Raw genomic sequence first — 13,930 nt, 5'->3', positions numbered from 1 at the left:
ATAGATAGATAGATAGATGGATGGATGGATAGACAGAGAAATAGGCAGACAGATAGATAGATAGATAGATAGATAGATAGATAGATAGATAGATAGATAGATAGATGCATGGATAGATAGAAGTCATCCTTAAGATTTAATTGACCCAAAAATCTAAGGCTTAAACCATTAAGGCTTAATTAATCAATCAATCAGTTAATTAATTAAGGCCTTGATGGCCTAATTTAAAAGCCAGCACACAAGGAGTTGGTAATGTCTTCCATAGACACTTGGTCAGAAGACCAAGAGACCAGCATATTCACCAAAAGGCAGGAAAGCTATGTCTAACTTAATCAATGCTATATCCTTGTTACATATCCACTCTGAAATATTAGATTGCTTATGGGTGTCTCATTTCATATTAATCCTAAACCCAAAACAACACATTGCTCTGAACTCAATTACAGTACCAATTTCCTCCTATATTTTTTGTTTGTGTGGGGGGGAAGCATTAAGGAATGGTGTATGGGAATAGAAGACTACATAAGCTCTCAATATATGTAAATGCATACACATATACAAATATTATTGGCATTCGTTTATGCAATTATTATTGATTTTAAAGGAAGGGCTTTGGTTAAAAATGTTCTTAAGAAATTATAATCATAAAAATTATAATCATTTCATGGTTCTTTTTAGAGAACTGTTGAACTTTCCCCTCTTTTTTCTTCTTTCTTTCTTGACAGTTTGAGGAGAGGAATATATTGGGAGATGTGATATAAACATTTTTAAATCCATAAAATTTAAATTTTTTAAATGTTTAATTTTTTAATGTTCCTTTAAATAGTTTGAAATGATATAGTTTCCTTATGCTTAAGTGATTTACATGACACATTTACATATTGGTCATCCCTCATATGTACATCATATAAGCATGTGTGAATGACTCCCTGATGATGATTCTGAAACTGAGACACCTGAATAATCAGCCCACATATTTTCTGCTCTCTAAAAAGAACCATAAAATGATCATAGCATTTTGAAGAACACTTTTCTTACCCAGGGTCCTTTAAAATCAACAATAATTTCATAAAGGAATACTTATACCAGTACCACATACTTTACTTATTAAGTTGAAGGACCCTTTAGTAATAATGATGCCTCATAAGAGCATGAAGAGGCTGACTTCCCCCAGCTCTTTGAAGGCTATGCCAATAGAGCATAGTATGGTCTAGTGAGATCTGCTAAGTTGTAAAACTTCCAAATAGGGGAAAGGTGACAGACTCAGGGTCTTTTATCTGAGAACCAGACACAACCCATTTGGAGAAGCTCATTTCCAGAAGACAAGTCATCAAAAGATTTTTTTTCATTGAAAAAACTCATGCACATGTCTGAAGTGTGAAGAAACTATGATCTGCATAAATTTAATATCCATACTAACAGAGATACTTTGCAGTATTGAAGCACTGAATATCATTTTCTCTATCTTAATTCACTCTAGGTAATGCTATTCAAACATCTATTTGTGTTCTCATACCTCTGCCTTTATGTGAAATAGTAAACTATAAGATGGTGTTTATATAATATCAAACTACTGTCCCATTGTGGGCCTCCTGATTAAAAATGAAACACTTTTTTTTATTCCATTCCATTTAACAATGAGCATCATAAGTGACTTTATGTAGGACTCAGTTATATCCAACTTAATATTCCTCAAAGTTACCCATTTTATGAAATGATTGACCTTTAATTTTATTTTGTTTCCTTCTAGGTTTGGGCTTAGCTTTCAACCTACAACCTGCCTTAACCATGATTGGCAAGTACTTTTACCATAAAAGGCCCATTGCTAATGGATTGGCCATGGCTGGAAGTCCTGTGTTCTTAAGTACACTTGCACCTTTCAATCAGTTTCTATTCAATCATTTTGGCTGGAAAGGGAGCTTCTTGGTCTTGGGAGGACTCCTTTTGAACTGTTGTGTGGCTGGGTCACTCATGAGACCTATTGGACCCCAACAAGCTCCTGTTAAAAAAGATGTGGAGAAAGAAATGGGAGAGTCAATTCTACAGCAAAACAAGAAGAAGAAGAAGAAATCACCATGTCAGTCCATCAATAAATATTTAGACCTGTCTCTTTTCAAACACAGAGGCTTCCTGATTTACCTCTCAGGAAATGTCATTATGTTCGTTGGGTTTTTTGCACCAATTGTGTTTCTGGCACCATATGCAAAGCACAAGGGAATTGATGAATATTCTGCAGCCTTTTTGCTGTCCATCCTAGCCTTTGTAGATATGTTTGCTCGGCCTTCCATGGGTCTATTGGCAAACTCCAAGTTTATTCGGCCTCGTATCCAATATTTCTTCAGTTTTGCGATATTATATAATGGCATCTGTCATCTCTTGTGCCCTCTGGCAGAAGACTACACTGGCCTGGTGGTATATGCTGTATTTTTTGGCTTTTCTTTTGGCATGGTCAGCAGCGTCCTCTTTGAAACGCTCATGGACCTCGTTGGTGCTGCGAGGTTCTCCAGTGCAGTGGGTCTTGTCACCATTGTGGAATGTTGCCCTGTTCTCATTGGTCCTCCATTAGCAGGTAAGTTCATTTCTGTAAAACCACAGAATTGCAGAATGAGAAGAGTGACTTCTTAGACATCCCTTCAACCTCCTCATTGTACAGACACAGAAAATAAGATTTAGATAAATTAAGTAAATCAGTCAAGAGCCCAAAGAGTTTTAAGAGCAAGCCTGGGACTAGAATTGTTCCTTCTTACTCCTGGTTTGATACTCTATTACAGCACATTCCATAGGTGTGTTCTTCTAAAGAAGAGAACTTTGACATTTATATCCATTACAATAGCCTTGCAGAAAAGTTCAAAAAAAACACTTTTGGTCTAAAAATGATCTTACCATTCCATGAATAGTTTCATTAACCTTTCCCTCACCTTCTACTGATGAATAAATACTGGTAGCCTGGAGACATCTACTATGATTAGTGAGTGCTACATTTTCAATTTTATTAAAATTTTCATAAACTCTGATCAGTTTTCATCCTGGAATATTTCTTTTAGGGCCTGGGCTTATAAAACTATTCTTGATTGCATGGCTGCTTGACTACCCTGCATCACTACTGATTACTTTTTTGTTCATTTATATTTTACTTCCAAACTTTATGTCTACATTGTTTAATAGGTTTAAAAATATGTACATTGGGAAGGCAAACTCTCTTCTACATCATCTTCATTTTTGTACAGTTGAAGTTTTCTCTTCGTTTTTATTAAAATGTGATTGAACTAAATTAATTGAAATTGAATGTATTATTAAAACCCACTAGTTTCATTTGAAATTGGAATACATATATTAGAATTTAATTTTTTTACATTTTTCATATGCCATCAAAATGTATACATGGATATGTGTACAATTTTGATAGGATTGAGTAAAATTTATTTAGTTTTCCTTTTGTGAGTTAATTTTAACTGAAATTAACATTTTAATTTTGAAACTTGCCTTTAAATTATAAGATGTGTTTAATGAAGTCATTCTCAAAAGGTACATTTACATGTGAGTTGAAATCATTCTGTTTTTCTAGGTATATTTGATAGGCGATACCTGAAAAAAAGTTTTTAAAATGTTTTCTCTAAAGTATATTTGATATTCTAAAGTCAAATAATTATATGAACCTATCCAAAAGGGGATGTTTACAAAAGACAAACCCTTGTGTTTAGTCTGAAAATAAGAATTGCTGGTTTTAAAATCCATGTTTCAATTCCTTTGAGCATGTTGTAGTTATTTACATATGAAGTTGAATGTTGTTATGTAATAATCAGATTCAGACATTTATAAAAATGCCTTATTATTTCACACCAATCTAACTTTATCTCTTTGAACCATTATCTGTTTGATTTTGGAGAAGGGGACATTTCTATTCTGTCTTTTGCATGTCATTTTATGGCCATGAACCAAATGGGTTAATCCAAATTCTCACATGCTTGTGCATTCAAATAGCATCAAACAACAAATTATAATATGTAAGAATCCAAGAACATGAAAAAGCTAAGTTATTCAAATTTCAATTTCTTTGTTCCAGTATCCCCTGCAGTAGAAATTCCAATTTCTTTATGTAACATGGCCCTGGCTAATTATAACCAATTGATATAGCTCCCAGCCACTCATCAGGTTTCTACCCTTTCATATATTCTTTATTAATTTGCTCTTGATGTGGATTATTTAATCCCCAAAATGCCAGTAAAAAATGGTCAGTCTCCTGCAGGTTTTCCCTATGTGTTGCCAAACAATTTATTTACTCTAGTGGAATGACTTTATTGTTTTAGCATCATATAAATAGTCTTAGGATCTGACTCAATAATAATAAGACATAGCAATGACATAAGTTTCAGGGGTCTTTAAACTTGGATTTATGAACACACAAGAGACCTATGGATAAATTTCAGTTAATCTATTGACTTGGGCAGGGGGAAAATTACATGTTCATTTTCAGTTATCTCGTACTGAAATTTCCTTCAAGTATGAATGTATTTACTTTTTAAAAGATCCTTACCTTTTGTCTTGGAATCAATACTAAATATTGGTTCCAAGGCAACTGACCCTTATGATTTTTTTTAAGCTAAGAAGTGACTGATTGGCTTGTTTAGGCTACCAAAAAGATCCATGTCACAAACTAGGTAAGAACTCTAGATTTAGTGAAAAAGAATAATGCATTTGGGTTCAGGTTCAAAACTACCTTTGTGACCTTGAGCAAGTCACTTCTCTCTGGACCTCAGGTTCACCTATAACATGAGAGTAATGGAATAGATGATTTTTAAGGTCTTTTCCAGCTGTGAATCTAAGATTTTCTACTTGTAATGGTAGCCTGACATGATGAGATATCAAAGATTAGCCCCACCAGTTACTGAACCAGAAGGGATATCAGAAGCTAAGAACCAGAATGATGTAGAAGAGCCATGATTAAAATCAAGTAGTTCAAGCTTTAAGGGACATTTATACTGTTGCTGTCATGAGTAACTTTTAATAGATCCAATGACTGGAGAATTCTGAAAACCCCTATCAAAGCCAGGATTCCCCAAGCCTTCCTCCCATTGCTATTGATGAGCCAAAATGTGAATGTAGGGTCTCTCAAGAACAATAGATTTAGGAGGGCAGCTAGGTGGCACAGTGGATAGAAAGCCAGGTCTAGAGATGGGAGATCCTGGGTTCAAATTTGATCTCAGAAACTTTCTAGCTGTATTATCCTGAATAAGTCATTTAACCCCCGTTGCCTAGCCTTAACACTCTTCCGCCTTGGAACCAATACACAAAATATTGATTCTGAGACAGAAGCTTAGGGTTAAAAATTTTTTTAAATAAATAAATAAAAGGACAACAGGATGAATCAAATAAGGATTCCCATTGTCAACTATGGGGCCAATATTCTGTGCTCTTTAGTCAGGATGACATCATGCTTTTTGATAACCATTAAAAAAAGGAAAGAGAAAACATAAAGCAAGCATAAATTTAAAACATTAATAATGTATATATAACATGTCACATATTTCATTAGTATTGCACATAAGGTTGGGGAAACAAATATTTTCTTCCAAGTCTAATTTGGCTTCCCAGAATCATGTAAACTGAATCTGAATTGTATTAACTTACAGGATAAAAATGCTATTTTAACTGTAGGGAAGGGATGGAGACATCTTACAAATCTAAAGGCAATACAGCATTCGATATGACCTCTTATTTAATGGAAAAGAAAGATTACTAAGGAGGAAGCCCTTTGAGGATAGAGTATTCTGTTTTCTTCTTGCGAATTCACAATTAATCCAAATCTTAATATTTTATTCCCCCTGATTATACTCTAATTATATTATCTGATTATACTCTAATAACTCTATAGTACTTTTGCCCTATGAAGATTGATGAATTAAAAGAATTCACAAATTAAAGTATCATCCTTTCTTAGTATTAGTTCAAATGGAATATGTATAGAGTGGATACTTTTGGTGTGGTGAATAATCTTAGTGTAGTCTTAAGCTTTAAAACTTTAAAGCCACACTAAAAGACTTTTGGGATGCTTATGTTTATAGCTATAAAAATCTTGGATTTGAAATGTTATGATTTTCAAGTTGGTCTTTATCTCATCTCACACATATTCTTTGTGTTTCAGGTAAATTGGTGGATGAAACTGGAGAATATAAGTACATGTATTTTTGCTGTGGGGTGATCGTGACTATAGCTAGTATTTGGCTGTTTATTGGCAATGCTTTCAACTATAGGCTGCTGGAAAAGGAAAGAAAGTTAGAAGAAGAAAAACAGAAAGCTCTAAACCATGCTGACTCCAAGGAAGTGGAGCCCTTGACCAATAAGGAAAACGATGATGTTTCAACTCGAGCTACCAAAGTACTAGATGATCCCTCAGAAAGAGAAACAAATATTTAATGGGAATCATCCCTCAGATGTCAGTGTTTCCAATTTCCCTTAAAATACAGGGAAAATTTTTTTAGTTGCAATGATCAGCCATAGTTATTGACCGAGATAGAATTTTGTTAAATGACAAGATTCTAATTAGTTTGTTATCAACAGCTTTTTTATTTTTATTTTTTTGTGATTGTGGTGGTGGTAAGATTTTGTTGTTATTGTTGTTGTTGAGTTACAAACATGAAAATGAGTCCAGTGTCATCCATGGCTCTGAACCCTGTGGGTAGGATATTGATTTAAAGTCTTCCAGTGACAAGTGAACTTGGTCACAAATATAAAAAGTAAATTCTCATTACTACATTATCTGTTTCATGTACAACAGGAAGATATTTGTTTGAACCCTCAGGATGATGCTTATTCCCATGGATTTCCCCTCTCCACAGTATTTTTATTTTTTTATTTTTTAATGCTTAACATAAGAGATTGGAATCAACTAAAGGATGAAAAAAGACTCCTGCAAAAAGTATTGAGATTATAACCAACACTAGACTTATATACGAAGCAACCAATAACATACTTTTTGTGGGATTTTTGTTTGTTTTTATAAAGTATGCCTGGGGGGACAAAATGTATGTATTGTTTTTGCATTAGCCTTTACAGTATGAATGTTAAAATCAGATGAGAAAACAAGAATAGGTCTTTATTCTACATGCAATTAACAATTAATTAAATGAAAATGTTTGTGTGTATATATATATATATATATATATATATACATATATGTATATATATATATATATGTAAAGCAACCTCTGTGAAAAGTGAAATAATTGACCTGCTAAAACAATTACTGTTGAGCCCATGTGGTTAATTGAAATGTTTTAATGTCAGTTGATTGAATATGAGCTAAAGAAATAAATCTTGTCCTTTAAGATTTTTAGTTATTAAAATATCTCAAAGTAATCAAAAGAGACAGAAAGCCAAGGAAGGTGGTTAGGAATTAGCTGAAGTAATAAATTTAAAACTAGTTTAGCAGTATAATGGATAGAAGTAACAATTGGAGATTTCTGTTGACTAGATTACTAATTTCAGGTTACAATTTTATCTTTATTTTATGACAAATCCATTGACATCATATAGTATAACCAGATCATCATACTGTTGAAAGTCTTTCACTGAGGCTAACTTCTGACTTGTACCTACACCTATATCTAGAGGAAATACTTGAATTGAAGATGAGCAATCTAATTGGCCCCAACTGTGGAGTTAGCCCACTGTGTCTTCCTAGTGTCCTAGGCACAGAGGTAGCTACTTTAAAATGCCTCAACATGATTGCACCGGATAATTCAAATTCTGTATCCATCAGACTCAGCCTGTGGAGGCAGCTGATTGAGACAGTATCAAGTTGGGTTCTGACCATTTCAGCTATTCCATTACAACTTTATAGATAGAGCATGGAATATAATGATGAGAAGCTTGCATTGCTGCTGTTCAGATTTAAGGACCAGTTTCTCATCTTTGAACCCTTTTAAGAATTCTTGAAATCTATAATAGCATTTTAAGAAAAAGTAGATATTAAGCTTGTTCGTTCAAAATCTATAAAATTTATTAAAATTAAAATTTTAAATTAGGAAAATATTTATCTGACAATTTTCATTGTAAATATTAACTTCTATATACCTGAGATTTAGTTTAGTGTCATAGTTAATAAAATATTTTATGCCTTCTTATAAGGATGAAATCACCTTAATGATGTCAAATGGAATTTTCTTTCCTTGCTGCCTTTTCTTTCTTTATCTCTTTTTCTTTCTTTCTTTCTTTCATTCTTTCTTCCTTTTTTTAGAGAAGGTGGCTATTCTGATAGACAATAGGAAAACACCTACATATCATCTTTTTTGAAACAGTGAATAGTGAGGGTCTGATATATGCACTGTTTATTCAAGATACTTATACATCTTAAAGAAGATATATAAAATTTCACATATCATTTATCCATCCCTTTTTTAAAATAACATTTAAGTGTTAGAGTATTAAAAAATAAGTTAAGTAAAATAAGATGTGCCAATATCACAAGTAAAAAAATCAGGGAAATCTGGCAAGTTGGAGAGTATATTTAAGTGAATTGTGTCCAATTCTGATGTTTAATTTAGCTATTTTCATATATTTATGTTTTTATATTCTATTCTGATTTGTTATAACAGGTGCAGAATCACAAATTATCTTTACCCTCTCTAGACTTAAACACCTTTTCAGGAAACAAAAACCTCTTTCATTCTTAATCTCTGAAGATGCATGATTAAAATAATGTGAATCTCAAGCCCCAGGAAGAAATGTATAGGAACTTAATAAGCCCAAGGTATGATACTCTTACCTGTCCCATCAGCTCAGGTGCCCTCTGTTCGAGTGACCTGAAATTTCATTCACATCCTTTCTTTTCCCTGCCTTATGGGAGGGAATCATTATTATGTGCTCTTGCCGATCAGTTTCTAGTTAAGCCAACATTCTGTCATTTGTTGGTTTTAGCCATTGATTTCTGGATCTCAGCACTGGTTTTTTTTTTAATTTTTTTAATGAAAGACAGAATAGAACTATTGCCCATCAAATGGGCTTGTCTTAGAGTGACACACTTGCACTGCACTACAGTACAAATATGCACATATAATCCCCATTCGCAATTGTAATGGGGATTAAAACTGAACACACTTGAAATAGTGATGTAGATATACCCACTGAGGCCAGATCTGTACTTGGGTAACCCAAAGTTATTCCACCAAGATTTGATCCATTTTATTTAATATCTAATCTAGTTATTGCCTTTCTCAGAATCATACCAAGATCAATGAAGAGTTTAAGCCAAGGGTATTTATCATGATGTGTCTCATGAAAGGGCACATTTAAGATTTTGTGACTTGACTAATACATGTATTAGTTTCCTCTATTTTGAAGGTTGTGTACATTTCAGCTCTGTAGAGTATCATGTAATGTATCTAAAATGAACGCACTTAAATCCTCTTTGAGACTCATTTTAATGTTATTCTGAAGATTTCTGATGTTATATTGTGAGAACAAAATGTCATAAACCAGAAATGTAAATGATTTCTATTTACACCATACCTTTTTGTACCAAGAAAGAGATTCATTTGCTTTGGAATTTCCAGTTGTTCATGGAAAAAAGTTTAATTTTTATGATTGTAAAAATGTGAGACTTGAGTTCCTATTTATGTACCCATGATTGACCCTTTTACCACACACAAACCTTCCCTTAATGATGCACTGTCTTTTTCTTGAACAAAAATTGCACAAAAGAACTACTGTCAGCTAAATAGTCAAGCAAGAATTTCGTGTCTTTTTCTCTAGTTTCACTGATCAATCCAGTGGATATGCTTCTGGCTAGTCTTGTTTGTGACCCACAGCACAAAGTTGAGACAGATGGTCAAGATTACAATGTAGAAAGAAATGTTTTTTCCCCTTTTATTTAAAGTGAACTGGTTCACAAACTTTACCTCAGCCTCACGTTCTTTCTGAGCCCGTATACCCACATGCTTGATTTTAAACAACTTCAAAATTGTGATATGCTTAAGCTGGTAATGTTAGAATAATCACATTAGAAACCTTTTCAATTGATGTATATCTGAAAAAGCAACATTGCTTCAGTGAGACTGTGGCCAATACTATGAGATTTTGAATATAGGAAAAATCTATGGCAATTTTCCTTTTTAAAGAAATATGATTTCTTCAGGAACATCAAGAACAAAATCCCAGAGCAGCTATAAGAAAAAATGCTATAAAAATTGATCAAAGCACTAGGCTCACTGCATTAGCCATTATGGTCTGAGAACAAGAGAATTTAGTCCTTATGTGGACCAAAACAAAGGGTATCTAAACATAATGATAGATTAAAATCGAATGGAGACCATTTAATTATATAGCAAAGAATGATTAGCAAATATATTCCCCAAACATCCCATATTTCTACTATAATTTGTGCCATATTTTTACTTAAGAGTTTTCTAGAATCTAGATTTGCTATAACCTAAATACATCATTTCTAATTGCTAGCATTTCAATGAAATGCAAATGTTTCTGCCCTAATCTCCAAATAATGCTAAATATGAAAAAATAGCCATGCCATTTTTTATGGAATGCCTTTTTCTTCATTAATAATAATGACATATTTATATAACTCAAGTATCATATATTTTCCCTGGGTTTAGAAGAAAATGTTAATTATTATGATTATTGAAGTCTATATATTAATAGCAAGTAGCTCATTAGCTATTTGTTGTGATGCATTTAAAAAAAACTACTTATTAAAGAGTGTGTTATCCAATATGCAAAGTTGTACCGATAAGTTCCATGTTTGGTACTATTTTTAGCAACAATCACAACAAAAAAAATATGTGATTTAGACAACTTAATTCATTCCTCTGCGGGATACATAAGTTTTCAGTAGCTATACACAATTTATCCCTTATAGTACAACTCTGTTTTCATATTCTCCTTGAAATATATTTATATTTCCTTTTTCTGATTTGCTTCACTAAAGCTTCAAATGTCATGATAACTCTATGTAAACATTAGAGCTTGAAAGGGATCTTAATAATTATCCAGTCCTGCCCTATTCCTCCAATTTTCAGATGGGAAAAATTCCGGCATAGATTTATGATCTGACTTGCCTAAAATGATATAGATAAGTTAGTGACAGACACAGACTTGAACCCACAATTCCTGAATTCCTCTTCCCAATACCCATTCTATCTCCAGTATATTAAAGAGGCTGTTCCCCTCCTCATATGCTTTAAAATAGTAGTGAAATATTTAAAGTATTGTTCTTCTGCTTATCTAATCATAGGACTTGCTGTTGTTTCCTATTCTATATTTTTCTCAGATTAACATAATTAGGGTCCAGAAATCTATGAAAGTACACAATTCAGTGAATATTTTAATTCAACAGATATTTATTAAGCATGTACTATATACAGAATAAAACATTAAGGGATGATTATATTCCATGGAGACATGGAATATTGATTTCAATTCTATTTGATTAAGAAAATTTTTATTAAATGCTTCCTATATGTCAGATACTGTGTTAATGAGTTTAAGAAAGTTACATTCTATTGGATGATATCAATGAAATTGTGCTGAAATAATATTTGTACATTTAGCACACATTTATAATCTGTTTATACCAAAGAGATAGCGGATATAACATAGTAACCTTTTCTTTCCTCTCTAATTTTCTTTTATCTATCAGTTTTTACATTTAAATGGAAACGGCCTCCAATTTTAGAGACAAGTAGGGTCACAAATAGGAAAGTGGGAAGTGGCCGATTACTGTCAAGGCTAAGAACTACAATTAGAATATCATATGGTTCACCAAAGCAATAATTTATTTTAGTTGATACAATTGGAAAATTAATTGGGTCCTAAAGTGTATCAATCTCTGTATTTCTGCTTTTCTAACATAACCAACTATGAATGTTTTTAAAACTTTATATTTTAAAGTTGGAGATATTGTGTTGGAACTATTTTCCTTAGTTACTGATATAACTACCTTTATTTAAGCATCAAGGTGGAATTTATTTAGACACTTCACCCTAGCTTTGTTCATTCAAAGAATGCTATACTATTTAAAATCTGTGGTCAAGGTAGGATGTAAATGAAAAAAGTCCCTACCTTTCACCAGTGAATTTGAATGCCCTCAAATGGAAAAGAACTATCTATGTTAACCTAAAATATTGTCTGTTAATAATATATCATGGGACTCTGCCTCAGATGGAAGCTGTTTGAAAATTTGATAGAAATGTTTTGGTACATTTAAAAATTTTCCATTAGTTAAATTCTTATTTCTTTTTTTTCTCTCATGACAAGAAATGCTTTATAATCTCCTTGTCATTCTAATAACCTTTTTTGGCAATTTTGAAGCTTTTGATTTTGCTTCATTACTTTTCATTTCTTTTATGGTCTTTATATTTGTTTGTGAACTCTGTTGATAAAGTAGGTAATGTTCAAATATAGTTCGTTTAGTGGTATTCCAATTTGGGCCATCCATTCTATTTTTACTATGGTATGCACACATGAAGAATCAATTATTTTTCTCCTTGAAGAAAAGATTTTATCATTGTTTTGTAGTGAAATATCACTGATAAAAGTAACCTCAGAAGCTCTTCTACAGTATACTTTCTCAGAAGGATCTGTAGAAAGAAGGAAATTAGTCTCTTTTAAAGCAGTTCATTCTACTTTTGATTAAGTCATTAAGAAATAATTCCTTACATTAGATCTAAATCAGTCTTTTTTTTACTTCCATTCATTGTCCCTTCTGAACTCTACAGTTCAGAAGTGCAAGTCATATCTCTTGTCCACATGATAACCCTTCAAATCCTTGAAAGCGGCTATTGTTCCCTCTAATGTGTGTTCCAGAAGGGAACTATATTTCTTAGTACAAAAAAAAATGGTGTGAAGTTAATATAAAACTCTTGGGTGGATATTTTTTTCCTGAATTCACATATACTACAGAAATCTTATCAATTCAAAGAATGAGATTTCCTCTAGTCACATCCCTCCTTTTCATTTGCAAAAGGGAAAAACAAAATCTCACATAAAGTAAAACTCAAATAGTTAATAATTAATAAATGTTTGCAAGCATATGTTTTTTCTCTAAAGTACCAATTCAGTATTTATTACATAACTAAGATAATTCTGCCTCAATGGACACATTTTGTATAGTTTTTTTTGTTTGTTTACTATTAAAATGTGAAAGCCACAATTCCCAAATAGGTGTCTTACCTTATATTGATCTGAACTCCTGCCCACCATGACAAACATTCCTTTTCTACTTAAAGGGTTCAAATGTTGGCATTGACCCCTAAAGATAAATGTTATCTTCATCATCAAGAGTTTCCCTAGACGTAGTTAAATATATTCTGAGTATTTATAATATTTCATACTGTTTAACTGAGATGAGCAAAACATTATACTGGAAAGAAAGGTTATTTGATAAGTGCTTCACTTCCTATAAAAAGACATTTATTGTATTGATTCATACATAGGTTGACCTCATATAAAGACCATATTCTTGACATAAGAATTCTTAGAAGGAAAAAATGCATAGGTATTTACTGGACAAAATACTGGATGCAGGGATCACTCATACTTTTTATAAAATATAGCATAGAAGGATGATCTATATGTTGACCAACATAATTTCATAAGGTTTTTTCCATATTTCCCAAAAAAGAGTGAACTTTGTGTCTAAAATATCACTAGTCATAATCTTTAGAGTATTTCTCATTACTGCCTATTTCTCTTATTCTCTCTCTGTCTTGCTCTATTTCAATCTCACTTTGTCTGCTTCTGCCATTTAAAGGACCACATCTTCCGAGATAGAAGCTCATTACCAAAGGATTGCTCATAAAGCAATGGGTATATGTATACTCCAGTATATGAGTAATTTTCCTACTCTTATGAAAAGAACTAGTGCTGGGGACATTTTAGAATTAGGAATTAAGACCAGCTTCTTGTATTATGTAACACA

The 13,930-nt window shown here is 32.5% G+C and overlaps 1 protein-coding gene across 1 annotated transcript in view; it reads left to right on the top strand.

Annotated features, from left to right (window-relative positions):
* The window catches only part of SLC16A7 (solute carrier family 16 member 7), a 26,169-nt gene extending 19,587 nt beyond the window's left edge, over positions 1-6,582 (top strand). The window contains exons 3-4 of the mRNA XM_044679215.1: positions 1,751-2,569; positions 6,143-6,582. Coding sequence (XP_044535150.1) covers positions 1,751-2,569; positions 6,143-6,414 — 1,091 coding nt within the window. The 3' untranslated portion in view covers positions 6,415-6,582. The remainder of the gene's footprint in view (positions 1-1,750; positions 2,570-6,142) is intronic.
* Positions 6,583-13,930: the final 7,348 nt, after the last annotated feature.

This window comes from Gracilinanus agilis, chromosome 5 (genome assembly GCF_016433145.1).
Source record: "Gracilinanus agilis isolate LMUSP501 chromosome 5, AgileGrace, whole genome shotgun sequence".
NCBI classification, from domain to species: domain Eukaryota; kingdom Metazoa; phylum Chordata; class Mammalia; order Didelphimorphia; family Didelphidae; genus Gracilinanus; species Gracilinanus agilis.
Note: the sequence above shows the minus strand (reverse complement) of the source record. Positions and strands in the feature narration are given on the sequence as shown.